General features: G+C 48.7%; 1 protein-coding gene across 16 annotated transcripts; it reads left to right on the plus strand.

The window, feature by feature from the left end:
- Positions 1–346: 346 nt before the first annotated feature.
- Positions 347–27,215, plus strand: IFRD2 (interferon related developmental regulator 2). Of its 16 annotated transcripts, none has more exons than XM_086367907.1 (12): positions 347–563; positions 24,352–24,471; positions 24,554–24,638; positions 24,737–24,861; positions 24,947–25,104; positions 25,251–25,304; positions 25,400–25,575; positions 25,653–25,774; positions 26,099–26,236; positions 26,344–26,472; positions 26,551–26,646; positions 26,764–27,215. In XM_086367907.1, the coding sequence occupies exons 3-12, from the start codon at positions 24,614–24,616 to the stop codon at positions 26,842–26,844; spliced, it is 1,104 nt and encodes a 367-aa protein (XP_086224033.1). In that variant the 5' UTR covers positions 347–563; positions 24,352–24,471; positions 24,554–24,613; the 3' UTR covers positions 26,845–27,215. The 16 variants fall into 16 exon arrangements, 12 of the variants coding, with proteins under 12 accessions (XP_086224033.1, XP_086224027.1, XP_086224034.1 ...); XM_086367901.1 differs by having other exon boundaries at positions 25,669–25,774; XM_086367908.1 differs by having other exon boundaries at positions 25,254–25,304.

Consider the following 27,215-nt stretch of genomic DNA (forward strand, 5'->3'; position numbering starts at 1 on the left):
ACCACCCTTCCCGTGGTGAGCGTCCTGCTGCAAAATGCAGACATGCGGGTCCTGGGTGGTGGACAGCACAGTGCGGGCAGCTTCAGAGTTAATGACTACACGTGCTGGGGGAAGGGCGCAGGGCATTGTGGGTGCATAGTTCAGCTAGAGCGTCGTGGGCTTATGGGCTCCCCAGGAGTAGACTACAATTCCCGAGGTGCTCTGCGCCCAGCCTGGCGCCGGTAATCTGCGCACGCAGCACCTTGGGAGTAGAAGGTTCGGCCGCATGGATGCGGTCTGAGCCGAGTGGCTAGGGACTCGCCTTCCCAGCCACCCATTTAGCGGGGCGGGGCGCTTCGACCCATCTGGCAGGGCGGGGCGCCTCGCGAAGATGGTGGCGCGCGCAGCGTGTGGCTCCCGTCGTCTGCCTAGGTCTCAACTCAGCGCACCGGCCGGCGACTCGCTGGCCTGGAACCCCCCGCCGCCGGGTCCCTGACCCCCCGCCCTGTCGTGCCCGATTTGCGGCATGCCCCGCGCCCGAAAAGGCAGCGCGCCCCGCAGAGGCGGCCAGCGCCGCGGAGGAGGTAAGTTGGGGTGGGGTGGGTGGCGGGGCACGGGGAAACTGAGGAACGTCAAACTAGGGTCCTGAGTGGGTTCCCGTCAGTGACCCTTAGAGTTCTCGGGTATAGATCATGCCTTGCCCAGTCTGGTGCCGCCACCTGCAAACTCCCCCCGTGACGGGCACGTGCCCCAGAAGTCAGCGGCCACGTGTGCGCCTAACTTGAGCGTGCTGCCTGCGTGCCCCCTCGCTCCGGCTCGCACCTGGTCCGCACCTGCCGGCCTTGGTTGGTTTCTCATTGCCTCTCTACCCAAGCTGTGCGCTGTGATATGGACAAACTGGCCAGACGGAGCTGGAAGCCCGTCCGCTCTCCAAACCCTGATCCTTTGCCGAACTGGACTAGGAAATTGGTGGGAGACCTGGCTTATCCTGGAGTACTGAGAGATAGGGTGATGGGGAAACTGCAAAATTTGGGGCCTTGACTGCCCGGCTCTAGAAGGCAGATGAGCGCCCTGGGGCCCGAGGCAGTCCTGAGAGTCGCTTATCAGGTCGACCAGGAGGTGCGGCATATGTCCTGGTACAGTAAACAAGTTTATGTTTACCCAGCAGAGATGGGGTGCCTTTTAGGCATGGCTGACACCTGGCCACCATTTTAATGGGGCTTGGGTGAGGGTGTTACCGAACCACACTTGGATTCACTTGCCTGGGAGCTATAAAGCCAGTTTAGTGATGAAACCGCAGAAAAGCGGGTCGCGGGGGTGGGGGTGGGTGCGGAGGCGGGGGTAAGGCTCTGAGGAGCTCTGGTTCTTTATGTCTCAGAGCACAGAGAATTCAGCAAGAAGTGAAAGTGATAAATAGAAAGTGACTTTTTAGAAAAGCGCCCTTGAGAGGCCTTCAAGTGGGTGGGTGAGAAGGTGCTGCCCCAAGAACGTGGTGGGTATAGTTTTATAATCAAAGGAAGAGTGGGGACAGCAAGAAGACTACCTTCTTCCTCATTCTTGAGATGTCACGCTTCCATCATCAGTTTCTTCTGCACATGGGGTAGGGGAGTTTTCTTGCTCCTACAAGGTCAAATCAGGACTGTCATGGTGCAATCAGTTCAGTTCAGTTCAGTCGTGTCCGACTCTTTGCTACCCCATGAGTTGCAGCACGCCAGGCCTCCCTGTCCATCACCAACTCCCGTCGTTCACTCAAACTCAAGTCCATCGAGCCGGTGATGCCATCCAGCCATCTCATCCTGTCGTCCCCTTTTCCTCCTGCCCCCAATCCCTCCCAGCATCAGAGTCTTTTCCAATGAGTCAACTCTTCGCATGAGGTGGCCAAAGTACTGGAGTTGGCACAATGGGAATGAGCAAAAAGGCAGTAACCATATACTGAAATATGATAAGTCATTTCAGGTTTTAGCATAATGTCTCTCTTTCCTTAAATTGTTTCTTTTAGTGCACTCAGGGGAGCATGTCCTAGGAATCACTGGGCTGGATGTAGGTCTCCTTCTACCATTAAACCAATGGTTGTTTGGGGGCATGCCTCCTGCTTCTGTTTCATGATTTTATGATTAAGCAAACCTGCTCTTTTTCTTTTTTTTAAAGGTGCCTTCTTGAATGATGATTAACTTAAAGCAGTCTCCCATAGTTTTTTCTTACGCTCCCTTAGTGGGATTAAGTGTTTAATCACCTACTTTGTCTTTCTCAGTTCAGTTCAGTGGCTTAGTCGTGTCCAACTCTTTGCAACCCTATGAATTGCAGCACGCCAGGCCTCCCTGTCCATCACCAACTCCCGGAGTTCACCCAAACGCATGTCCATTGAGTCGGTGATGCAATCCAGCCATCTCATCCTCTGTTGTCCCCTTCTCCTCCTGCCCCCAATCCCTCCCAGCATCAGGGTCTTTTCCAGTGAGTCAACTCTTTACATGAGGTGGCCAAAGTATTGGAGTTTCAGCTTTAGCATCACTCCTTCCAAAGAACACCCAGGACTGATCTCCTTTAGAATGAATTGGTTGGATCTCCTTGCAGTCCAAGGGACTCCCAAGAGTCTTCTCCAGCACCACAGTTCAAAAGCATCAATTCTTCGGTGCTCAGCTTTCTTCACAGTCCAACTCTCACATCCATACATGACCACTGGCAAAACCATAGCCTTGACTAGACGGACCTTTGTTGGCTCTGCCCCTATCATGCCCTGCCTCCAGGTATTTATCCTTTATGCTTAAAGGGGGTTAAGGGCCAACAAACTTATCATTAACTGCTTTCTGCTGAGATAGGATGTAGGCCTCCCTGGGGAAAAAGTGTAAGCCCTGACTGAGTCTTCCTTCACTTTTGGGAGAACTGTAATGCTGACTCTGGTTGTGTGTGTGTTAGTCACTCAGTCATTTCCGACTTGTGAACCCATGGACTGTAGCCCACCAGGCTCCTCTGTCCATGGAATTCTCCAGAATACTGGAGCGGGTTGCCATTTCCTACTCCCGGGGATCTTCCCGAGCCAGTGATTGAACCAGGGTCTCCCGCATTGCAGGCAGACTCTTTACTGACTGAGTACTATTCTCTTAGCCCTTGTGGGTGTTAAACATCAGAGAATGAGTTTATAGAAGATACAAATGAAAAGAATTAAAGCAATTGCCATTAAAAGAGTTATTAAAAGAGATTGCAGCCACAGTTTTGGAGACCCAAACCATATTTTCCAAACAGTTTCCATATCTAGAGAGGGTTACTTGAAGCCTCACTTGTTTGCTTTTGGCTAGGCCCGGAACCTTACTATTTTATAGTTCAGGTTTTATACTTCAGAGTCTTTTAATTATAGATTTAGTCTTGTTATTTTAAACAAGTTTTTTGTTCACATCATTTAGTTATAAGAGTGGCTTCCTTGTCCTTCAAGAAACAGTTCAGTTCACTTCAGTCCCTCAGCTGTGTCCAACTCTTTGCGACCCATGAATCGCAGCACACCAGGCCTCCCTGTCCATCACCAACTCCCGGAGTTTACTTAGACTTATGTCCATCGAGTCGGTGATGCCATCCAGCCATCTCATCCTCTGTCGTCCCCTTCTCCTCCTGCCCCCTATCCCTCCCAGCATCAGAGTCTTTTCCAATGAGTCAACTCTTCGCATGAGGTGGCCAAAGTACTGGAGTTTCAGCTTTACCATCGTTCCTTCCAAAGAATACCCAGAACTGATCTCCTTTAGAATGGACTGGTTGGATCTCCTTGCAGTACAAGGGACCCTCAAGGGTCTTCTCCAACACCACAGTTCAAAAGCATCAATTCTTCAGCGCTCAGCTTTCTTCACAGTCCAACTTTCACATCCATACATGACCACTGGAAAAACCATAGCCTTGACTAGACAGACCTTTGTTGGCAAAGTAATGTCTCTGCTTTTGAATATGCTATCTAGGTTGGTCATAATTTTCCTTCCAAGGAGTAAGTGTCTTTTAATTTCATGGCTGCAGTCACCATCTGCAGTGATTTTGGAGCCCAAAAAAATAAAGTCTGACACTGTTTCCACTGTTCCCCCATCTATTTCCCATGAAGTGATGGGACCAGATGCCATGATGTTCGTTTTCTGAATGTTGAGCTTTAAGCCAACTTTTTCACTCTCCTCTTTCACTTTCATCAAGAGGCTTTTGAGTTCCTCTTCACTTTCTGCCATAAGGGTGGTGTCATGTGCATATCTGAGGTTATTGATATTTCTCCCAGCAATCTTGATTCCAGCTTGTGCTTCTTCCGGCCCAGCGTTTCTCATGATGTACTCTGCATATAAGTTAAATAAGCAGGGTGACAGAGTGGCCCCTAATTTAGTTAATAAGTCCAATCTATTAAAGGGAGAGGACAATCAGGCACAAACAAGGGAATGTAGAAATGACTGGCCACTGATGTTGCACAAAAGGGGTTGCAGGAAAGTGTACCCGTGTCTACTGACACTCCCACTACATATTTCTTATGATTGTTAAGGCTTTCAGTCTAGGTTAAGACTGAGAGGGTTGCCCTGGTGCTTATGAGAGATTTTATCAAGTGGCTCACCACATCAATGACCACCTGAAGCTTGAGGCTCACCACTATTATGTAGGTGGTATCTCTATCTATAGCCACTTTTGGTATTGGGCTCCCTCAGTCTTTTGATTATAAAACCATCAAAAGCTTATGGGTCTCTGTCCCCTTCTGGCATCTGGGGCTTTCCCTCTGCAAAGCTCTGATTGTTCTCAAAGTGGATCGAGCACCTTCTTTCCTGCAGTGCCCCCTTTGTCCCCCTAGGGTACACTGGTTTTGTCTGGGTGCCCATGAGCCTTACAGTTTACCACGGCCAGTTTGACCTGGAAAAGCCAGCCTCACCTTCAGTGGTTTTTCAATGGACAGAGCCACTGCCAGCATTTGGGTCTTTTGTATATTTCTTTGGGTGCCTTTTGTCTCTCAGTTTATATTCCTATGATTGAAAACTGAATAAACCGGCTGGAGCAAGTCACTTCTAGGGGTCTGAGGACTGGGAGTTGCGTTTCGAATCCTGTGCTGATGTCTGGGGTGGACTGGGCTATGAGATGCATAGCCTGAAGGGCCTGTGCCTGGAGGAGGGAGGGAGCCATATTCATATACTTTTTATTTATTTATCTGGCTCTGCCTGGTCTTAGTTGCGACACCTGGAATCTTTAGTTGCAGCATGCAAACTCTTAGCTGTGGCATTTGGGATCTAGTTCCCCGATCAGGGATTGAATTCACATTCCCTTCATTGGAAGTGCAGAGTCCTAACTGCTTGGCCACCAAGGGAGTCTCTGTCTGTAGACTTTTTCATGATGGGCCTTCTGACTGGTGTGAGGTGGTACATTGTTGTAGTTGTCATTTACATTTGTCTAAAAATTAGTGATGTTGAGCATCTTTTCGTGTGCTTTTTAGTCATTAGTATGTCTTCTTTAGAGAAATGTCTATTTAGATATTCTGATTTTTTTTTTTTTTTTAACATAAAACTGTATGAGGTGTTTGTATATTGTGGAGATTAATCCCTTCTCGGTCACTTTGTTTGCAAATATTTCCTCCTATTCTGTGGGTTGTCTTCTTGTTTTGTTTATGGTTTCCTTTGCTGTGCAGAAGGCTTGAAGTTTATTTAGGTCTCATTTCTTAATTTTTAAAATTTTCATTATTCTAGGAGGTGGATCAAAAAAGACACTGCTGTGATTTACGTTAAGGAGTGTTTGCCCTCTCTTTTCCTCTGGGAGTTTTATAGAGTCTGGCCTTAAATTTAGGTCTTTAATCCATTTTGAGTTTATTTTTGTGTATGGTGTTAGTGAGTGAAAGTCATGTCCGACTCTGCAACCCCATGGATATACAGTCCGTGGAGTTCTCCAGGCCAGAATACTGGAGTGGGTAACCATTCCCTTCTCCAAGGGATCTTCCCAACCCAGGGATCAAACCCAGGTCTCCTGCATTGCAGGCAGATTCTTTACCAGCTGAGCCACCAGAGAAGCCTCTATGGTGTTAGAGGATGTTCTCATTTCATTCTTCTACACTGTAACCGTCCACTTTTCCCAGCACACCACTTACTGAAGAGACTGCCTTTTCTCCATTGTATATTCTTGCTTCCTTTGTCATAGATTACTCGACCGTAGGCACATGGGTTTATTTCTGGGTCCACTGATCTGTATTTCTGGTTTTGTGCCAGTACCCTGCTGTTTTGATTCCTATAGCTGTGGTTTAGTCTGAAGGCAGGGTGCCTGATTCCTCCAGCTGTTTTTCTTCTCAGGATTGCTTGGCTATTTCAGGTCTTCTGTGTATCTGTACAAATCTAAACATTTGTTGCGGTGGTGGTTCTAGTTTTGTAAGAAATGCCATTGGTAATTTGATAGGGATTGCACTGAATCCGTAGACTGCATTGGGTAGTGGAGTCATGTTTTGACGATACTGATGCTTCCAGTCCAAGAGCATGGTGTATCTTTCCATCTGTTTGTGTCATCCACAATTCTTTCATCAGTATTTTCAGAGTATAATTTTTTATCTCCTTAGGTAGGCTTATTCCTAGGTGTTTTACTCTTTTTGATGTGATGGTAAATGGGGATTATTTCCTTGATTTCTTTCTTTTAAAAAATATCTATTTGGCTGCACCAGGTCTTAGTTTTGGCACATGAGATCTTCGATCTCTGTTGTGGCAAGCAGAATCTTTTCATTGCAGCATGTGGAATCTAGTTCCCTGAACAGGGATTGAACCCAGGCCCCCTGCATTGGGAGTGTGGAGTCCTAGCCACTGAAGGCAGGGAAGTTCCCTGTTTTCCTTGATTTCTCTTCTGATTTCTTGTTGTTAGTGTATAGGAATTCAAGTGATTTCTATATTAATTTTGCATCCCACAAATTTGCCACGTTCATTGGTGAGCTCTAGTAGTTTTCCGATTGCATCTTTAGGATGTTCTGTGTACGGTATCACGTCATCTGCCGACAGTGACAGCTTTTCTTCCTTTCCAATTTGGATTCCTTTTCTTTCTTTCTTTTCTCTGACTGTCATATTAGGACTTTGAAAACTATGTTGAATAAAAGTGGCAAGAGTAAACATCCTTCTTTCTAATCTTAGAGGAAATGTTTTCAGCTTTTCACCATTGAGAATGATGCTAGCTATGGGTTTGTCATGTATGGCCTTTATTATGTTGAAGTAAGGTCCCTCTGTGCCCACTTTCTGGAGAGTTTTTATCATAAATGGAAATTGAATTTTGTCAAAAGCTTTTCCTTCATCAATTGAGATGATTATATGGTTTTTATTCTTCAGTTTGTTAGTGTGGTGTATCACACTGATTGATTTGAATATATTGAAGAATCTTTGCATCCCTAGGATAAATCCCACTTGATCCTGGTGCATGAGCCTTTTAATGTATTGTTGGTTTCAGTCTGCTAGTATTTTGTTGAGGATTTTTGCATCTGTGTTCATCAGTGGTATTGACCTGTATTTGTATGTGTCTGTTTTGGTATTAGGGTGATGGTGGCCTTGTAGAATGAGTTCGGGAGTGTTCCTTCATCTGGAATCTGGGGGGATATTTTCAGAAATACGAGTGTTAACTCTTCTCTACATGTCTGGTAAAAGTCACCTGTGGAGCCGCCTGGTCCTGCACTTTTGTCTGTTGGAAGTTTTCTCATCTCAGTGTCACTTTCATTACTTGTGATTGGTCTGTTCATATTTCTGTTTCTTCCTGGTTCAGTCTTGAAAGGTATACATTTCTAAGACTTCGTACATTTCTCTTTTTAAATTAAAACTTTTTAAAGTGTTTGTTTATTTAGGGTTGCACCCTGTGACTTGCAGGATCTTAATTCCCTGACCAGGGATTGAACTTGGGCCCCTGGCAGTGGAAGCGTGGAGTCGTAGCCACTAGACTGCCAGGGAACGCCCAGAATTTGTCTGTTTCTTTTAGGTTGTCCATTTTATTGGCATAAAGTTGTTTGTAGTAGTCTCTTACGACCCTTTGTATTGATATCTCTGTGGTGTCCATTCTAACTTCTTTTTCATCTCTGATTTAATTTTTTATTGTTATTTATTTATTGGCTGTGCTGCATGGGCTTGTCTCTGTCTGCAGTGCACAGGCTTCTCACTGCAGTGGCTTCTCTCGTTGCTGAGCACTGGCTCTAGGGCGTGCTGGCTTCAGTATCTGTGGTGCGAGAGCTCAGTAGCTGGAGGTCGCCTGCTCTAGAGCACAGACTCAGTACTTGTGGCACACGGACTCAGTTGCTCCACCACACGTGGGATCTTTCCGGAGCAGGGATCGAACCTGTGTCTCCTGCATTGGCAGGTGGATTCTTTACCACTGAGCCACCAGGGAAGCCCACTAATTTTATTGATTTGAGCCCACTCTCTTTTTTTTTCTTGATGAGTCCAGCTAAAGGTTTATCAATACTGTGTATCTTTTCAAAGAACAAGCTTTTACTTTCATTGATCTTTTTTATGATTTTCTTTGTCTCTATTTCATTCATTCCTGTTCTTATGTTTATAATTTCTTTTACTAACTTTGGATTTTGTCTTTCTTCTCTGGTTGCTTTAGGTATAAGGTTACCTTCCTTCTTTGATATTTTGTCTTGTTTCCTGAGGTAACATTGCATCCCTGTAAATTTGCCTTTTGGAACTGCTTTTGTGGCATCCCATAGGTCTTGGATCTGGTGTTTTCTTTGCCATTTCTCTCTTAGTTCAGTTCAGTTGCGTCCATCTCTTTTCTACCCCATGGACTGCAGCACGCCAGGCCTCCCTGTCCTTCACCATCTCCTGGAGCTTGCTCAAACTCATGTCCATTGAGTCAGTGATGTCATCCAACCATCTCATCCTCTGTCGTCCCCCTCTCCTCCTGCCTTCAGTCTTTCCCAGCATCAGGGTCTTTTCAAATGAGTAGGTTCTTTTCAAATGAGTAGGTTCTTTGCATCAGGTAGCCAAAGTATTGGAGCTTCAGCTTCAGCATCAGTCCTTCCAGTGAATATTCAGGACTGATTTCCTTTAGGATGGACTGGTTTGATCTTACAGTCCAAGGGACTCTCAAGAGTCTTCTCCAAGACCACAGTTCAAAAGCATTTCTCTCTAGGTATGTTTTTCAATTCCTTGTTGATTTTTTTCAGTGATCCACTGAATATATATATTCTTATTTGAGTTTTTTCCCATATAGGTTTTGAAAGACTGTTGACTATAGAGTTACCTGTGCTGTCCATCACATCCTTGTTGATAATCTGTTTTACATATATTGGTGTATATATGTTCATCCCAACCTGCAAATTTATCCTTCCCTCCCATCCCTCCCTTTAGTAATCATAAATTTATTTTCTTTTATATATTTTTTTTTTTGACTATGGCCTGCAGGTTCTGGCATCTCAGTTCCATGACCAGGGATCCAATCTAAGACCTTGGCAGTGAAACCTGAGTCCTGACCCTATACTGCAGGGGAATTTCCCATAAATTTCTTTTCTAAGTCTGTGGGACTGTTTCTGTCTTGTAAATTAGTTCATTTGTATCCATTTTTAGATTCTGCATATAAGCAATATCATAGGATGTTTTTGGATCTCTACTGATTTTCTTGAATTGCTGTAATCATCTCTAGGTCCTTGTTGCTGAAAACTGCATTATTTCATTCTTATTTTTTTGCCTGATATACCATTGTATATATGTACCATATCTTCTTTATTCATCTATCAAGAGACATTTTGGAGACTTCTGTGTCCTGGCTGTTGTAAATAGTGCCGCAATGAATGTTGGGGTGCATATATGTTCAGGAATTATGGTTTTCTGAGGATATCCGCTGGGAAAAGCATTTCCAAATCCTACGGTCGGTATATTTTTCATTTTTTCAGGAATCTCCCACCTCTTTTCCCAATTGGCTGTGCCCCTGTGCATTCCCCCCAACAGTGTAGGAGGGTCCCCTTTCTCTACACAGCACTTCCTGTTCGTAGACTTCTGGAGGATGGCCATTCTGCCTGCTGGGAGGCTTACCTTGTGGCCCTTTTGGTTTGCATTTCTCTACTAATAAGCTATGCTGAGCAAGTTTTCACGTGCTTTTTTTTTTTTTTTTTTAACAGTGAGAGTGAAATATTCGTCTTGAAATTGACTTCATGAAAGTCCACCCCTCTGAATTCTTTTCTGATTACCTCCACAGGGATATTTCTTATGGGCAAGTGCCACTTACAGTGCCCCAGCCCTTGTGATTATTAAGTGTCAGACAGTGAAAGGCACTCAGTCGTGTCCGACTCTTTGCGACCCCATGGACTATATAGTCCATGGAATTCTCCAGGCCAGAATACTGGAGTGCGTAGCCTACAGTATTCTCCAGTATTTCCCTTTTCCAGGGGATCTTCCCAATCCAGGGAGTGAACCCAGGTCTCCGACATTGTGGGCAGATTCTTTACCAGTTGAGCCATCAGGGAAGCCCAAGAATACTGGAGTGGGTAGCCTATCCCTTCTCCAGTGGATCTTCCTGACGCAGGAATCGAACCGAGGTCTCCTGCATTGCAGGCGGATTCTTTACCAACTGAGCTATCAGGTAAGCCCCTAGTGTCCAGAAGCAAGGGTTTTAAAGCTGTAGTTCTGAGAAATGGCCACAAGGCGGAAAGATTTTTTTGTGCCCAACACTGGGTTTTCTGGCCGCCAGAGCCTTAGCAAAGAGTCCTGTTCTTGGCTTATAACTGAGAGTGGAATGTGCCAGATCAAACAACCAAGGGCTTGTGGCTCCTTTCTTGTTCCCCCTTAGTCTTCACACCCCCAGACAAATAACCAACTCTCGTAACACGGCAGCGCCCAGGGTGCAGCCAGAGAGGACAGGGTCGACTCGAAGGAAGTAGGCTGGAGGTGGGCACCCCACCACCAGGAGACCTGCACACAAGGTGACTGTTCATAGCTCTTGCAGTCCAGAGGGTGCCCCACCCTTCGGTTGCCTACTTTGGGTTTTGCTGCTGGAGGGCCCCCCTGGATGTGGACAGCGTGATCCCATTCAGAGGGGATCAGACACCGCAAATCCAAGGGGGGTTCTTGTGCAGGCACGTGCTCCCTGGTTCCCTCAGCCCCAGGACTGCTCTGGCGCCCAGGGAGTTAACACCAGCCTAGGCCCCCCTGGGCTGAAGGGAATATAGTAGGCATTTCTGTTTCTTTTTTTAATTGGGGTTTTATTTTATGTTGGAGTACAGTTGATTTGCAACGACGTGCTTGTTTTAGGTGAACCTAAGCTGTGTTTGTTTTTCGGTGTGCGGTCTCAGGTATACTGTGATTCAGTTCTACATACACGTATACCTGTTCTTTCTTGGATTATTTTCCCGTAGGAGTTCCTGGGCTCCACAGTAAGGCACTGTTGATCACATTTTGGGTATATGTTTTGTGTTTATGTTTATCTTAACCTCCAAATTTCTCTCCCCTACCCCACCTGATTCTTTTGGTAAACGTGTATTTGTTTGCCAAGTCCTTGAGTCTGTTTCTCTGTTTTTAAATTAGTTCATTTGTGTCCATTTTTTAGTGTCCGCCTATAGGAGATATCGTAAGACGTTTTTGTTCCTTGTCTCCATTACACTTGTTGGTATGATCACCTCTACCTCCAGCTGTGTTGTTGCCAGTGGCATTATTTCATTCTTTTTTACGCCCGAGGACTGTTGCATTGTCTGTGTGGACACCATGTTTGTTTCTTCATTCACCTGTTGATGGATGGTGAGCAGGCTTCTGTGTTCTTGCTGCTGCAAATAGAGTGGTAATGAATGTTGTGGTGCATGTGTGTTTAGGAATTATGATTTCTGAGGACAGAGGAATGCCTGGGAGGGGCATGTTGGAATTCTGTGGTTGGTCTGTTTTGTTGTATTTTCAGGAATTTTCCTGCTGCTCTCCATGTTGGCTGTGCTCCTCCTGACGGTGGAGGCAGTTCTCTTATTTTCATGCCGTGTTCAATATTTACTGTTTGGAGGCTTTTGGAGGATGGCCACATTCCCTGGTGGGAGGTGATACATAGTGGTCCTTTTGCATATCTCAAATAGTGGTGCTCAGCAAGTTTTCATGTGGTTTTCTTTTTTTTTTTTTTTTTTAATTAAAAAATTTGTTAAAAAAAAATACCAAAAAAATTTTGTATTGGGAAATAGCCAATTAATGGGGCTTCCCTGGTAGCTCAGCTGGTAAAGAATCTGCCTGCAATGCAGGATACCTTAGTTCGATTCCTAGGTCAGGAAGATCCGCTGGAGAAGGGATAGGCTACACTCCAGTAATCTGGCCTAGAGAATTTCATGGACTGTGTAGGCCATGGAGTCGCAAAGAGTTGGACACAACTGAGCGACTTGGACTTTCGCTTTCGCTTATAGCCGATTAACAAGGTTGTGGTAGTTTCAGGTGAACAGTGAAGGGACTCAGGCATAAATGTATCCATTCTCCCCCAGATCCCCTCGCATCCAGGCTGGCACATAACACTGAGCATAGTTCTCTGTGCTATACAGTAAGTCTGCCATTGTCTCCACTGTCTCCCCATCTATTCGCCATGAAGTGATGGGATCAGATGCCATGATCTTAGTTTTCTGAATGTTGCGCTTTAAGCCAACTTTTTCACTCTCTTCTTTCACTTTCATCAAGAGGCTTTTTAGTTCCTCTTCACTTTCTGCCATAAGGGTGGTGTCATGTGCATATCTGAGGTTATTGATATTTCTCCCGGCAATCTTGATTCCAGCTTGTGCTTCTTCCGGCCCAGCGTTTCTCATGATGTACTCTGCATAGAAGTTAAATAAGCAGGGTGACGATATACAGCCTTGACGTACTAGACGGCTGTTCAAGCTGAAACTGCAATACTTTGGCCACCTGATGCAAAGAACTGACTCATTGGAAAAGACCCTGATGTTGGGAAAGATTGAAGAAGGGAGGAGAAGGGAACGACGGAAAATGAGATGGCATCACCATCTCAATCGACATGAGTTTGAGTAAGCTCTGGAAGTTGGTGATGGACAGGGAGGCCTGGTGTGCTGCAGTCCATGGAGTCTCAAAGAGTCAGACACTGAACTGAGCGACTGAGCTGAACTGATGTATTGACTTGTCATTTTCTGTCACTCCCAGCATTCTCATTTATTCTTCTCCCCACCCCAATTGTTCCTATGGTAAATTTAAGAATTTTTTTAGTCCTCCTTCTGTATCATTAGTACACTAGTTCTGTTGTGTCAGTGTTTCAATTCCACCTCTAAGGGATATCAATGATACGTGTTTTTCTCTGAGTTTCACTCAGTTGGACTGAGTGACTGAACTGAACTGAGCTTTCATCACGTTAGAGAAAGCCGTTTTCCTGGGTGGTCCCATTTGAGTGGAAGGTGCCCGACGGTTTGTGATTCATTCCCTCTTCCCTGTTGCCCTTCAGGCTCTGCTCTCCCCATCCCTACCGGGAGACACATCTCAAGCCGTGCAGTAGTGTTGAGCTGAGGGTGCTGTTGTTTGGAGGTGGGGCGACCCAAAGGAATCAGTGTTTAAGTGGTTCCCCAGGAGCAGGAGCCATGGACACCAGGAGACTTCTCAAAGGTCTTACTATTTAGTGACTGCAGCATCCTTCCGGTGCACCAGGCTAGCCTTAGCTGATAGAGGGCCAGCCCGCCTTACAAGGCTGTGGTCCCATCCACAGGGCTGTCGGAAGTACAGGTGTTAGGGGGGCTCGTTTGCCTGCACAGGCTCTTGCGCTCTCTCAGGTTTACCCAGGCCAGCTTGGGACCGAGGCCTGTTCAGGCCTCGTGGGTGTGACATCAGCGCAAGTGGCCCGGACCTCCTGGAACAGAGTAGGCAGTCCAGATTTGTTTTCTGTAATTTCCATTTTGTATTGTAATATAGTTGATCCACAGTGTTCTTCTGCTGTTCTACATCAACCTGATTTAGTTAAATGTATAATTGTACCTATATTTTCTCCGCTCATTTACCACAGAGGATATTACAGTGTGCTGAGCAGAGTCTCTTGTGGGATTTCATACATCCTTGGTGATTTTGGTTTTTGTGTGTGTATATGTATACACACACACACATACACACACACTATTGATTTGTGCTTTCCTGTCAATCCCACCATCCCCATTTTTTTCCTCCACTCCCCATCTAGTCCCTTTAGTAAATTAAGTTCCTTTTTTGGTCTCCCTTCTGTATTGTTAGTACACTAGTTGGGGTGTTCAGTGTTCTGTCCCCGTTTGTGATATGAATGGTACGTGTTTTTCCCTGTCTGACTTGGAGTACTGGGCGCAGTCCTCTCCTGATGGGTCTCAGCCACAAATGATGGCTTCATCCTGTTTTCCTGCTGACTCCTCGTTCATGGTATGTTTGGTGCATGTCTTTTTCTTTCGCTAATTAATGAATGTACTTCCCAGTGGTTTCAATGGCTGTGCTGTTTTGGATATTGGAGCAAATACCATTTGAATGCAAGTGTCTTTTCAAAGGATGGTTTTCTCCAAGTATACTCCCTGGGGTGCGAGCTCCAGAGCTCGTGGTAGCGCTGTTTCATTGTGGAAAGGACTTCCGTAGTGTTCTCCAGAGTGGCCGTGGTCAGTTTATATTTGCACTAACCGTGTAGTAGTGTTCCCTTTTGTGCCCAGCCTCTCTCAAATTTTTTGTGTGTAGCCCTTTTGATAACTGGTGTTAGGGTTTACCGATTTGTCATTTAGATTTGCATTTTTCTAATCACTGAAGATGCTGAACACCTGACCATTAGACTTTGGTGTGTGTGTAAAGAAAGAATGTAGTAAAATTTAGCTCTTGCAGGTGGTCTCCTGAGAGCGAGCCCAGTTTTCAAGGCGATTTTCTTGACCTACCAGAGGATATTGCTTGAGGGCAGGTGCTATTCACAGCTCTACAAACCTAAGTGCCCTGAAACTCCTTTTGAAAGATGCTGTTACTAGTCGTGGCCACAAGGTGGCAGCCCTTCCCCTTCCTCTCCCCTGGGTTTCGGGCAATCTGATCCTTTATGAGCGAAAGCTGTTTCCTGGGTGGTCCCTTAGAATGGAACTTGCCATGAGAAATAGCCATTAGCTTGTGATTCAATACCTCTTCCTTCTTGCTGTTCAGGGTCCTCCCTCTCCTCCCACCCTGGAGACAAATTTCAAGCCCTTCATGAGGTTTATTGAGAGTTCTGTGGTTTTAGGTGGGGCAACCAAAAGGAAGCCTGCGCTAAGTGGGTTCCCCAGGACCAGGAGCAGTGGAGACCGAGACTTTTGAGAGCTCTTACTACCCAGTAGCTCCAGCATCGCTTCAGGTGTACTAGGCTAGCCTTATCTCTTAGAGGGTCAGCTTGCATAATCAGGTTGTGGTCCCAGGTAGAGGGTAGCAGGAAGTACAGGTGCAAGGCGGCACTTATTTGGAGGCACAAACCCTTAGCTCTCTCAGATTCACCCCAGGCCACCCTGGGACCCACGCCAGTTCAGGCTTCACTATTCTGACCCTGCCCAGGTGACACTGGCCTCGTGCAATAGAATAGGGAGGCCCCACTCTATTTTTTTTTAATATCATCTCCATATTGTATTGCATTATAGGTGATATACAGTGTTCTTTTTTATTTCTGCAGCAACCTGATTCAGTTACAGATACACTTAACTGTTCTTTCTCGGGTGCTTTACCCATGTGGATTATCACAGAGTGTTGAGTGCCTGTGCTGTCTCCTTTGTCCTTGCTTGTTAAATATATATATATATTTATATGTATGGGGTGTGTATTTGACAGAAAACCACAATCTCAACGTCCTATTCCCCTCTCTAACTTTTACCTTTGGTAAATCTAGGTTCCTTTTTAGTATCTCATCTGTTTTACTTTTTAGTACCTCAGTTGTATCAGTGTTTAGATAGCACTTCTAAGCGTTATAAGCAATGTTTTTCTTTGACTTTGTCTATTAGGTGTAATCATGTCTTGCTGGGTCCAAGTGCCCAGAGATGGCATGATTTCATTCTGTTTACTGGCTGAGCACCAGTCCATGGAGTGGTTGTTGCAGCCTTTTTTTCCTTTTATCTGTGGTCTGACATTTCCATGGTTTTGGTTGGTCTTCTGTTTTGGGTTATGGCACAAGGATGGTTGGGTTTCACGTGTCTTTTCAAGGATGGTGTTCTCTGGGTAGGCCCAGGACTGGGATTCCCAGAGCTTGTGGTAGCATTGCTTATTGGTTTTTAAAGAACCTTTATAGTTTTCCTACAGAGTGGCTATTTCCAGTTTATATTTGAACCAGTAGTGCTGTAGGGTTCTCTGTGTGTCTTCTCTAGCGTTTTTTTGTGTAGTGACTTTTTGATGACTTGTGTGATGGGTTACTTCGTTGTCACTTTAATTTGCATTTATTAATCATTAGAGATGCTGAGCATCTTTTCAGTTGATTTTTGTTTAAAAAAAAGTGTAAAATTTAGTTCTGGCAATTGATTTAACTGCTCTGAAGTGCTGGTTTTAAAGTTCCTGTTACAAGAAGTGGCCACAAGGCAGGTAGCACCGTCTCCTGCCCAAGTCTGTTAAATCAGGCAAGCCCAACCTTCATGGCTCTTAGAGAAAGCTGTTTTCCTGGGTTGTCAGTTTGAGTGGGAAGTGCCCAAAGAAACAGTCAAGAGTCTGTGACTCATCACCGCTTCCCTCTTGCCCTTCAGGCTCCTGCTGTCTGCTTCTACCTGACAGACAAACCCCAGGTTCTGCACAAGTGCTGTGCTGTGCCAAGGATGCTGTGGTTTGGAGGTGGGGTGACTCAAAGGAAGCAGTCTTTAATTGGGATCCCGAGCAACAGGAGCTGTGGTACCCAGAAACTTTTCACAGCCCTCCCTGCCCAGCGGCTGCAGCATCCTTTGGAGGCACTAAGATTGCCTTAGCTGATCAAGGGCTAGCCTGCATCCCGAAGTTGTGGTCCCAGCCAGCCGGGGCCAGGCGCTACACTCAAGTGGGGTCTTCCCGTCTCCCATCCTGTTCAGCTCCTTCAGCCCCACCCCAGTGCAGCCTTGGGATGAAGCCTCAGGCTCCAAGGATGTGACACCAGCCCGGGTTGCAAAGGCCTGAGGAGAATAGAATGAGCACTCTGTCCTTTCATTTTCAAGCTTTATTGCACTGTGTGTGAGATACAGTGTTGTGTTTGAGCTCTGTAGCCACTTGATTCTGCTGAACAGATTCCTGTAAGGATTCTTTTTCAGATCCTTAACTCAGGTAGGTTATTACAGGGCGCTTGAGGTGCTGTGTAGTGGTCGGAGTCCACTCTAAGGAAGTAGTCTGAAGATAACCACCTCACAACTAGGAGACCTGCCGACAAGGTGAGAATTTAGAGGGTTCAAGCCTAGAAAGCAAGAAATAGACGAGAGAGAGAGGAAGAAACTAGGAGAACAGAGACAGCGAAAGGATGAGAGAGGAAGAAAGGAATGGCAAGAGAGACATCGTGAGAGGAAGCCATCAGGAAGGGAGAACAAGAAAGAGAGGATGCAAGAAAGGTAGAGAAAGAGAATACAGGAGAGAGAAAAGGAAAGGGAGAAGAGAGGAAGGAAGAACAATAGAGAGGTGGAGAAGGTGAGACAGAGAAACAGACTAGAGGAAGGAAGGAGGGAATCAAGAAAGGAAGGATTGCAGGAAGGGAAATAGAAACAGAGGAATCAAGGAAGATACAGAAGAGAGAGAGGAAGGAAGAAAAAGGAATAAAGAATCAGAGGAGAAAAAGGGAGGAAAGAGAAAAGGGGAAACGAGGGAATGACAGCATAAGAAAGGAGGAAAGGAAGCAAGCTAGAGAGAGAAAAGGAGTTAGAGACAAAGAAAGAAGGTAGAAATCAGAGAAGGAGAGAGAGGGGAAGGAAGGAAAATATAATGAGAGAAAGAGATGAGGGAAGAAAGTGAAAGAAGAGGAAGGAAGGAAGGACCATAGAGGAAGAGCGAAATGGAGAGACAAAAAGGAAGGCAGGAGAGAGAGAAAGGGGGGAAGGAAGGGAGAGAGAGAAAGAGTTAAAGCAAAAGGAATGGAGAGGAATGGAGGAAGGGTAGAAAGAATGAGAGGAATCAAAGAAAGGGAGGGAGAGAGAAGGAAAGAGTGAAAGAAAATCAGAAGAAAGGAAGTTAGAGAAAGAGGGAAACAGAAAGGAAGGGAAGAGGGGAAGGAAGGTGGGAAAAAAAGAGAAAGAGTTAATGAAGAGGAAAGGAGGAAAGAGAGAAATAGAATAATGGAAAGACAGAGTGAGAGGAAGGAAAAAAGAGGATAGAAAAAATAAGCGAGATGAGGAAGGAAGACAGGGAAGGACACAGAGGGAAAACAAGAGCGTGAAAGACTTAAGAGAAGGAAAGTAAGGGAGAGAGAGAGAGACTGAAAGAAGGAAGGAATCAAGGGAGAAAGAAAGATAAGTAGGAAGAGAGACACGGAGACAGAGAGGAATGAAGAAATGAAGGAAGGGAGAGAGAGCAGAGGTGAAGAATGAAAAGGTGAGAGAGAAGAGAACTGGAGATGAGGGAGTGAGAGTGAGAGAGGAAGGAAGCAAGCTAGAGACAGAAAGGGAGTTAGAAAGAAGGGTAGAAATCAACAGAGGAGAGCGAAAGAGGATCGTAAATGTTGAGAGGGAGCGAGAAGGAGAGAAAGGAAGGGAGAGCGAGGGAAAGAGATGGAAGAGAGAGAAAGAGGGAACTAGAGTTAAAGAGAAAGAGGAGAGAGAGGCTAGAGAGATGGAGAGGAAGGGAGGACGAGACAGAGAAATGGAACAAGAGAGGGGAAGGATGAGAGAGACAGAGCAAAAGACCCACAGCCAGGAAGGAAGGGAAGGAGAGAGAGAAAGGGGGAAGGAAGGGCATAAAATCAGAGGAAGGAGGGAAATTAGAGAAAGAGCTAAAGGGTAAAGGAGAGAGAGAAAGGAGGAAAAAGAATCAGGAATAGAGTAATAGAGAGGAGCAAAGGAAGGGAGAGAGAATGAATGAGGTAGGAGAGACAAGTAAGAGAGAAGATGAAGGAGGCAAGAGAACAAAAAAAGAGAAAGAGTGGGAGGAAGGAAGTAAAAAGGGATTGAGACAGCAAGAGGAAGAGAGAAAGAGAAAGAAGGGTAGAGAGAAGAGAAAGAGAAACAAAGAGAAATACATGGAAAGAAAGGAAAGAGAAAGAGGACCAAAGGGAGAGCGCGAGAGAGAAGGAAAGAGAGGAAGGAAAAGAGAGCAATAAAGAGAAATGACAGAAGGAAGGAATCAGGAAGAAAGAGAGGGGAGGAGAGTCAGAAGGATAGAAGGAAGAAAGATGGGGAGTGAGGAAGAAAAGGAGAGAAAGGGTAGAAAGCATGGAAGAGACAGAGGGAAACAGTGAAACAAAAAGAGAAAGAGAATCAGGAAGGAAGCGAGAGAGAGAGTGGAGAGGAAGGAAGGAACAGAATGAGACAAGAAGAAAGAGGAAGAAGGAAGGAAGGTAGTAAGAGGCAGAAAACTCCTAGGAATGAGAGAGAGAGGATCAAAGAAAGGTAGAAAGGAAGAATGAAAGAAATACAGGGGAAGGAGGGAGGGAGAAGAAGGAAGACAGCAAGAGAGAAGAGCAGAAAGAAAGGGTGAGAGAAAAAGAAAGCAAAAGAGAGACAGAGGAAGGAAGGAATCAGGGAACGCAGGAAGATAAAGGAAGAAAGGAAGTTAGAGAAAGAGATACAGAGAGAAAGTGAGATAGGGAGGAAGGAGGAGAGAGGAAGGAATAGTGGGGAAGAGAAATGGAGGGGGAAGAAAAGGAAGGGAGAGAGAGGGAGGGAGAAAAAGAACAGGAAAGAGAAATGGAAGGAAAGAAAAGGCACCAGAGAAAGAGTGAGAGAGGAAGGAAGGAAGAGAGGAGGATGAAATCGAAGGAAGGAATCAAGAAAGGAAGAAAGAGGAGGTGAGACAGGAGAGGGAGGAGGGGAGAAAAAGTTAGGGAAAGAGAAAGAGGGTAAAGGGAAAGAAACGAAAGAAAAAGAAAGGTAGTGAGAAAGGAGTGGGGAGAGCAAAAGTGAGAAAGGCAGGGAGAGAGACAGTAGGAAGGAAGGAGAAAGAGTCAGGAAGAGAGACAGGAAGCAAACTAGAGAGAGACAACGCGAGTTAGAGAAAGAAGGGTAGAAATCAACAAAGGAGAAGAGAGTGACAGAGAATCGAGAGATGGGGAGAAGGGAGAATGAAAGAGGGAAACAGGAAGGAAATGATAGAAAGTGAAAGAGAAGAGAAGAGGATAGAGTGAGGGAAAGAGAACTAGAGAAAGATTGAAAGAGAGGAAGGAAGAATGAATCAGCAGAAGAGGGAGGAAGAAATTAAGAGACAGAGGACAGAAAGAGAGTAAGATAGAGAGGAAGAGACACAGAAAGGAAGGGAGAGGAGAGAAGGAATGAGAACAAGAGAGAGTAGAGAGAAAGCATTAACAGAAGCAAGAGAAATGAAAAGTGAGAGAAAGCAAAAGAAAATCAGAGAAAGGAAGAAAGAGAAAGAGCTAAAGAGCGAAAAGGAGAGAAGAACGGAGGAGGAAAGAGAAATAGAGTCATGGAGAGAGTGAGGGAAGGAAGAGGAACATGGAAGGCAGAGAGAAAGAGAAAAGGAATGAAGGGAGAGAGACGAGAGAGTGAGAAAGGAGGTCAGGAAGAGTAAGCAGAGACCCACACACAGGGACTGAAAGAAGAAGGGAGGAATCAAGGGAGAAAGAGGGAGGGAGAGAATGAGGAAGGAAACAGAAACAAGGAGACAGAAGCCGATGGAGAGAAAGGAAGGGAGGAAGAGACAAACAGAAAGAGGGAGGAAGGTAGAGAGGAAGAAAGATAAAGACTGAAATTGAAAGAGGGAGAGAAGGGCTGAGGAGGAGGAAAGAGAGACAGAAAGGAGTTAGAGAGTGAGACAGGAGAGGAAGGAAAGAGCAAGGCAGAGAGAATTAGAGAAAAGAGAATCAAGGGAAGGAAGGGAGAGAGACGAAGAAACAAAGGGAGCGAGAGAGAGAGAGACAAAGGAAGAAACAGTGACAGGGAGAGAGGAGAGGAAGGGAGAGACAGAAAATAGAGAGGGTCAAAGGAAGGCGGGAAGGAAGCAAGGAAAGCAAAAAGCAAGAGGGGGCGGAGAGAGGACAGAAAGAGAGAGAAAGGAAGAAAGATAGAAACAGGAAGGAATCAAGGAAGGAAGGTAGAGGAAGAAGAAAGAGTGAGAGGGAGAGAGGAAGCTAGAGACAGAGAGATGGAGGAAGGAGAAAAGAGCAAAAGAAAGAGGAATGAAGGGAAGAAAAGGAAGGGAGAGAGAAGGAAAGAAATAGGGGAAGGAAGATAGAGACAAAAAGAGAGGAACCAAGGTGGGGGGTAGAGAGAGAAAGAGGGGAAGGGAGAGAGAAGATAGAAAAAAAGGGAGTGAAAGAGAGACAAAGGAAAGGTGGAAGGAGAGACGAGGGAAGGGAAGAGAGAGCAGGAAGAAAGAAATGGAAGGAAAAAGCATTAGAGAAAGAGTGAAAGAAACAATCAGAAAGAGGAAGGAAGGCAGGAAGAGGAACAAAAGGAGAAAGAGGAAGGGACAGAGAGGAATGATGAAATCAAGGAAGGAAGGAGTCAAGTGAGAGGAGGGGAGATAAATAGGGAAAGAGACGCGGGTGAGAGAGAGGAGGCAAGAGAGGAAGGAAGGGACAGAATCAGAGACGGGAAAGGGAAAGAGAAGAAGGAATCAAGAAAGGGAGGGAAGGAGAAAAGAAGACAGAGAGAAGGAAATAGAAAACGATAAAGTGAAAGAGTTACGTACAGAGAGAAAAACAGAGACAGATGGTAAAGGGAAAGAAATCAAAGTGAGGGGAAGAAAGAGCAGGGAACAGAGAAGTAGAGAAGGAAGGAGGAAAGAAAAAGATGGTAGAGAGAAAGAAGAGGAGGGAAAGAGCCAGAGTGATAAATGGAGAGAGAGAAGGGACGGAGAGAGAATGATAAAGACAAAGAACAAAAAGAGGAGAGAGAGAGAAAAAGATGAGAGGAAGGAAGGCATCAAGGAAGGGAGAATGAGAGAGAGATATAGAGAGACAGAAAGTGAAAGATCAAAACAGAAAGACAGGAAGGACGGGGGGAAATAGAAGTAGAGAAAGACAAGAGTAGAGAGAGGGAAGGAAGAGGGAAAGAGGAAGAGATAGTGGGAAAGAAAGAGAAAGGAACAAAGCAAAGCACAATGAAAGGGGGGAGAAAAGAGAAGGGAAGAAAGAAAGGGGAAGGAAGACAAAAAGAACGGGAGGAAGCAAGGGAAAGAGAGAAAAGGGAGAGAAAGAGACGAAGGACAATGGAAAGGCAGAGAGGGAAGGAGAGAGGAAGGAAGGAAGAGCAGGAAAGAAAGAAACAGAAGGAAACAAAAAGCATTAGAGAAAGAGGGAAAGAAATAAAGAGAATCGGAGGACGGGGAGGGAGGGAGAAGAGGAGGAAGAGGAAGGAAGAGAGGAGGAAAGATGGAGAAAGAGGAGGAAGGGGAGAGGAAGACACAGAAGCGGGAGGGGGAGGGAGGGAGGAAGAGATGTAGAGAAGGAAATAAAGAATTAGAGACAGATGAAGGAAGTGAGTTAAGGACAGACAGAAAGGGTAGAGGGAAAGAGAAGGGAGGGAATCTGAGGGAAAGAAACAGAAGGAAAGCAAGAGAGAAAGAAGGGACAGAAAAGAGAGGGGAAGGAAGAGAGGAAGGGAGAAGACAGGGAAGACGGCAACAGGAAGGAAGAGAAAAAGGGAATCAAGAAAGGGAGAACGAGAGAGCGGGAAAACAGAAAGAGAAAGGAAGATAGAGAAGGAAGAGAAAGGGTCAAAGAAAGAGGCGAAGGAAGAGAGGGAATGAGAGGAGAGAGAGGAGGAGGAAGAGAGAACGACCGAGTGATGAGAGAGGGGGGTTAGAGAGAGACTGCCCCGCTCCAGGCGCACAGGAGTCTCGGCCGGAGGCAGGGCTGGCTGGGCGAGGAAGCTGCTCCGGGTGGCTGGTCCCCACGCACCTTTTTCTTCCTTCTTCCCTTTCTTCCTCCGTTCCCTCTCCACTCCTCTCCCCGCCGCCCCTTCTCTCTTTCCTTCCATTTTGGCTGAATTTTTACTTTATTTTGGTGTGTATTTGATTTATTGTGATGGTTTTTTAGGTGTGCAGCAACACGACTTAATTATACATACATACATCGATCGGTTCTGACACACATACAGACTGACCCAGTGCTGAGGAGGAGTCCCTGTGCTCTACATTAGGCCTTGCTGATTATGTTCCTCACACTACTGTGTATATGTCAGTTTTATGGGCAGGTGGCGCTAGTGGTAAAGAACCATCTGCCAGTGCAGGAGATATGAGAGACAGGGGTTTGATCCCTGGATCGGGAAGATCCCCTCGAGAGGGGCATGGCAACCCACTCCAGTCTTCTTGCCTGGAGAATCCCATGGACAGAGGAGCCTGTGAGCTACAGTTCACGGGGTCACAAGAGTCAGACGCGCCTAAAGCAACTTGGCACGCACAGATGTCAGTCCTAACCTCCTGATTCGTCCCAGATGCACCGCTCAACAGCCGTGCGAACCTCCCCTTTTTGCGGGCCCAGCCTCCTCTGAGGATGCCTGAAGACAGTCTGTCTCCACCCCACCGCGTCCTGGTCTGACCTCTGCAGCTCCACCTTCCGCCACACACCCCCCCAAACCACGGAGGGTCGGCCTGGTGACCAGCATCTGTCTGGGTCTCTGGCTGCAGCTGTTGCCCTTACACACGGGTGTCCAGCTCTGCTGCTGACCCGCACACCCTCTGTTCCCCTTTTTCAAGGGCTCCAGAAGCCAGGGGCCACTTGGCACTCTGTACATCCCAGGGTCCAGAGGAGCCTGTGTGTCCATCCACTCTGGGCCAAAGGCCTGGTGTGGCCCAGGGGAGCTCAGGAGAGCATGTGCTCGAGGCCTGGGGCACTTAGCCACACCCACTAGGAGCTGGATCTCGGCCCCCAGTGCTGGTGGGTGAGCCGAAACGAGTCAACGGTGTACTTACTGTCTGAATTGCTGGCCCCAGATAGGTGCCTTTCACCTCTTTCGTGGACGGAGAAAGTGAGGCTTTGAAAACTAAGGCCCCTGACCTGGTTACCCCTGTTAAGCTGTGCACCAGGGGTGTGGATCTTGGGTCTGTGAGACTCTGTAATCTAAGGCCCTGGCCTTTTGGGGCATCATCTGGGCCGGTGATCCAGCTACCCCAGAATCTGCCTGGATGTGCCCCTCCAGGCCAAGGTGGGGTCTGGGCAGCCCCTTCTGCCTTGGCCCAGCTCATGTCTCCTCCTAAAAGCACACTCAAGCCTCAGGAGGCCCTGCCCACCAAGCCTGCCAGGTTGTCCAAAGTGGGGCCTGGAGCCTGCCCACCGCAGGCAGCCTTCCTGGCTCGGGGTCTCAGGTATCAGCCAGCCTTGAGGAGGGCAGCATCCTGTCCTGCGGGGTCGTGAGGCTGGCGAAGTAACCCCCGCCATCACGCCTCCACCAGGGCAGACCGAGCACCCCTGTCCCGCCCTCCCCAGGTGCCCGGAGCAGTACCCAGGCTGACTCAGGCTCCAGTGAGGACGAGGCAGCCAGTGAGGCCCACAGTACCACCAGCGAGTGTGCCAGCCAGCTGAGCGCTGCCGCCGAGGAGGGCCTAGGTGAGAGAGGACGGGGTGCAGCGGGGACCCCACGGGGTGCCGGGGGTAGGGCCGGAAGGGGCATGACGAGCTGGCCTTGCAGGGGGGGATGCCGTGGAAGAGCAGGGTCAGCAGGAGGACCTTGAGGAGAAGGTGAAGGAGTATGTGGACTGCCTCACAGACAAGAGGTACCCCGACCTCCAGCCAGCCCCAGCCCGCGCCCCTGCTCAGCCCACGCCAGGTGCCAGGGTGGGCTGGCCCACAAAACCCCTTCTCCGTCCCCCAGTGCCAAGACCCGGCAGGGTGCTCTTGAGAGCCTGCGCCTGGCCCTCGCAGCCCGTCTGCTCCCCGACTTCTTGCTGGAGCGCCGCCTCACCCTGGCCGACGCCTTGGAAAAGTGCCTCAAGAAAGGTTGGGCCCCGGGGTGCAGGGGGCGGCCCTGAACCGGCTGGGTGATGGCCCTCACTGCCTGGACTGACCGTAGGCCTTCCTGCAGGCAAGGGCGAGGAGCAGGCCCTGGCCGCGGCCGTGCTGGGCCTGCTGTGCGTGCAGCTGGGCCCCGGCCCCAAGGGCGAGGAGTTCTTCCACAGCCTGCAGCCGCTGCTCGTCTCTGTGCTCAGCGACAGCACGGCCAGCCTTGCTGCCCGGCTGCACGTGAGTGTCCTCAGCCCGGGCCACCCCTCCTCCACCTCATCCCCCACTGCCTCCAGGCTCCCCCTCCTACTCTGAGGGTGAGCCCTGGCCGTGGCGGGGAGCCCGGGCCTGCCTCTGACCATGACCAGGCTTTACGCTCCTCCCAGCAGTGCGCATCTGCTCTCGGCTTGGGCTGCTACGTGGCTGCCGCGGACATCGAGGTGAGTGACCTAGAGACCCCGGCGGGAGAGCCCCCCAGGCCCTGGCTCTGCTCCTGAGACCCTCCCCTGCCTCCTTGTGCGCCTCCACCCACCAGGACCTGGTCTCCTGCCTCACCTGCTTGGAAAGTGTTTTCAGCCGGTCCTGCAGCGGGCGGGGCTCCAGTCCGGTGGTCCCCACCAGCCTGCAGGGCCTTCTCTGCGCTGCCCTGCAGGCTTGGGCGCTGCTCCTCACCATCTGCCCCAGCACGCACATCGGCCCCATCCTGGACAGGTAGGGGCGCTGCGCCCCCGCCCCAGGGGCAGGAGGGCCAGGGTGAAGAGGCCCCCTGACCCACACACATGGCTCAGCCTGCCCCTTCCCCAGGCAGCTGCCCCGGCTGCCCCAGCTCTTGTCCAGTGAGAGTGTGAACCTGCGGATGGCTGCCGGCGAGACCATCGCCTTGCTCTTTGAGCTCGCCCGGGACCTTGAGGTGTGAGCGCCAGGGGCGTGCTTGGGAGGGTGCCTGCTGACGCCTCCTGCCCCTCTGGGGCGGGGTGCAGGGGCCGCCCCAGAGAGCAAGGCAGCCTGAGGTCACCTCAGAGGGGACGCGGCCCCCACATTAAGATGCCAGGTGCTCTGAGGGGCCCCCTGGCTGGGGTGTCTGGCACAGGCAGGGGCCAAGGAAGAGGGATCGGGGGTCAGACAGAGGAGAACACGACTCCCTCTGGGAAAGGCAAGGTTGGGGCGACCCCACCGGGCTCATAGCCAGCGGCGCTCAGGCCCGGCCCCCGTGTCTTCCCCGGCTCCGCTGCAGGAGGACTTTGTTTACGAGGACACGGAAGCCCTCTGCAGCGAGCTGCGCACTCTGGCCACCGACAGCAACAAGTACCGGGCCAAGGCCGACCGCCGGCGCCAGCGTTCCACCTTCCGGGCGGTGCTGCACTTCGTTGAGGTGCGTGCGCAGAGGGGCACGGCCCCGCGCGGGTGCAGCCCCCCACCCTACCCCTCGACCCCCCGGGCACAGCCGCCGAGCCCAGTCCTGGCCCCTCTCACCTGCAGGGCGGCGAGTGTGAGGAGGAGACCATCCGCTTCGGCCTCGAGGTGCTCTATGTGGACAGCTGGGCTCGGCGCCGGGTCTACGCCGCCTTCAAGGATGCGCTGGGTTCTGGGATGCACCACCACCTTCAGGTGGGCGGGCAGACGGGGAGGGGGCACCCTTGGGGTGGTGCCACGCGGACCCGAGCTCACGGCTTTCTCGGCCCCCAGAACAACGAGCTGCTCCGGGACATCTTCGGCCTGGGTCCGGTGCTGGTGCTGGATGCCGCCGCCCTGAAGGCCTGCAAGATCTCCCGTTTCGAGAAGGTTCGCCCCCTTTCTCTCCCCCTCCACTGCTTTGGCCTGGCGAGCTCGCGGGGGCTGGAGGAGGGGCCGGACTGCTGCCTGCCCCGCTCACGCCGCTGTCACTCTCCGCGCCCCCAGCACCTGTACAACGCGGCGGCCTTCAGAGCCAGGACCAAGGCGCGCAGCCGCGTACGGGACAAGCGGGCCGACGTCCTGTGAGCAGGCTGTCCGCGTCTTCGCCTGTTTGTTTTTAACAGAAGACCGTACAACACCTGGTCCCTGCCAGGACTTGTCGCTTTTATTTTTTTAATGACAAAACCAAAGAGAGATACGGGGCTGGGCTGGCTGGAGGTCACTTGGGACCCCGCCCCCACACGCAGCCTCTTCCCGGTCCCAGGGCCACGGGGCAGGCTGAAGGCCGCGCCTTCCTCAGGCCTTGTGCCCCTGGAACGAGTCACTTCCGGGGGGGGGGGGGGGGCGGGTGTCTGGACAAACGCCACTGCACCACAGTGGGGAGGTGATGCTACCTGGAGTGGGTTTTGTGCTGGTTTTTAAAGATGATAAGAGATAATTAAACAGAACGCGCAGCC

Source organism: Bos grunniens, chromosome 22, assembly GCF_055505025.1.
Source record: "Bos grunniens cultivar Pamir isolate PY7600 chromosome 22, Bosgru_T2T1.0, whole genome shotgun sequence".
Classification (NCBI taxonomy): Eukaryota; Metazoa; Chordata; class Mammalia; order Artiodactyla; family Bovidae; genus Bos; species Bos grunniens.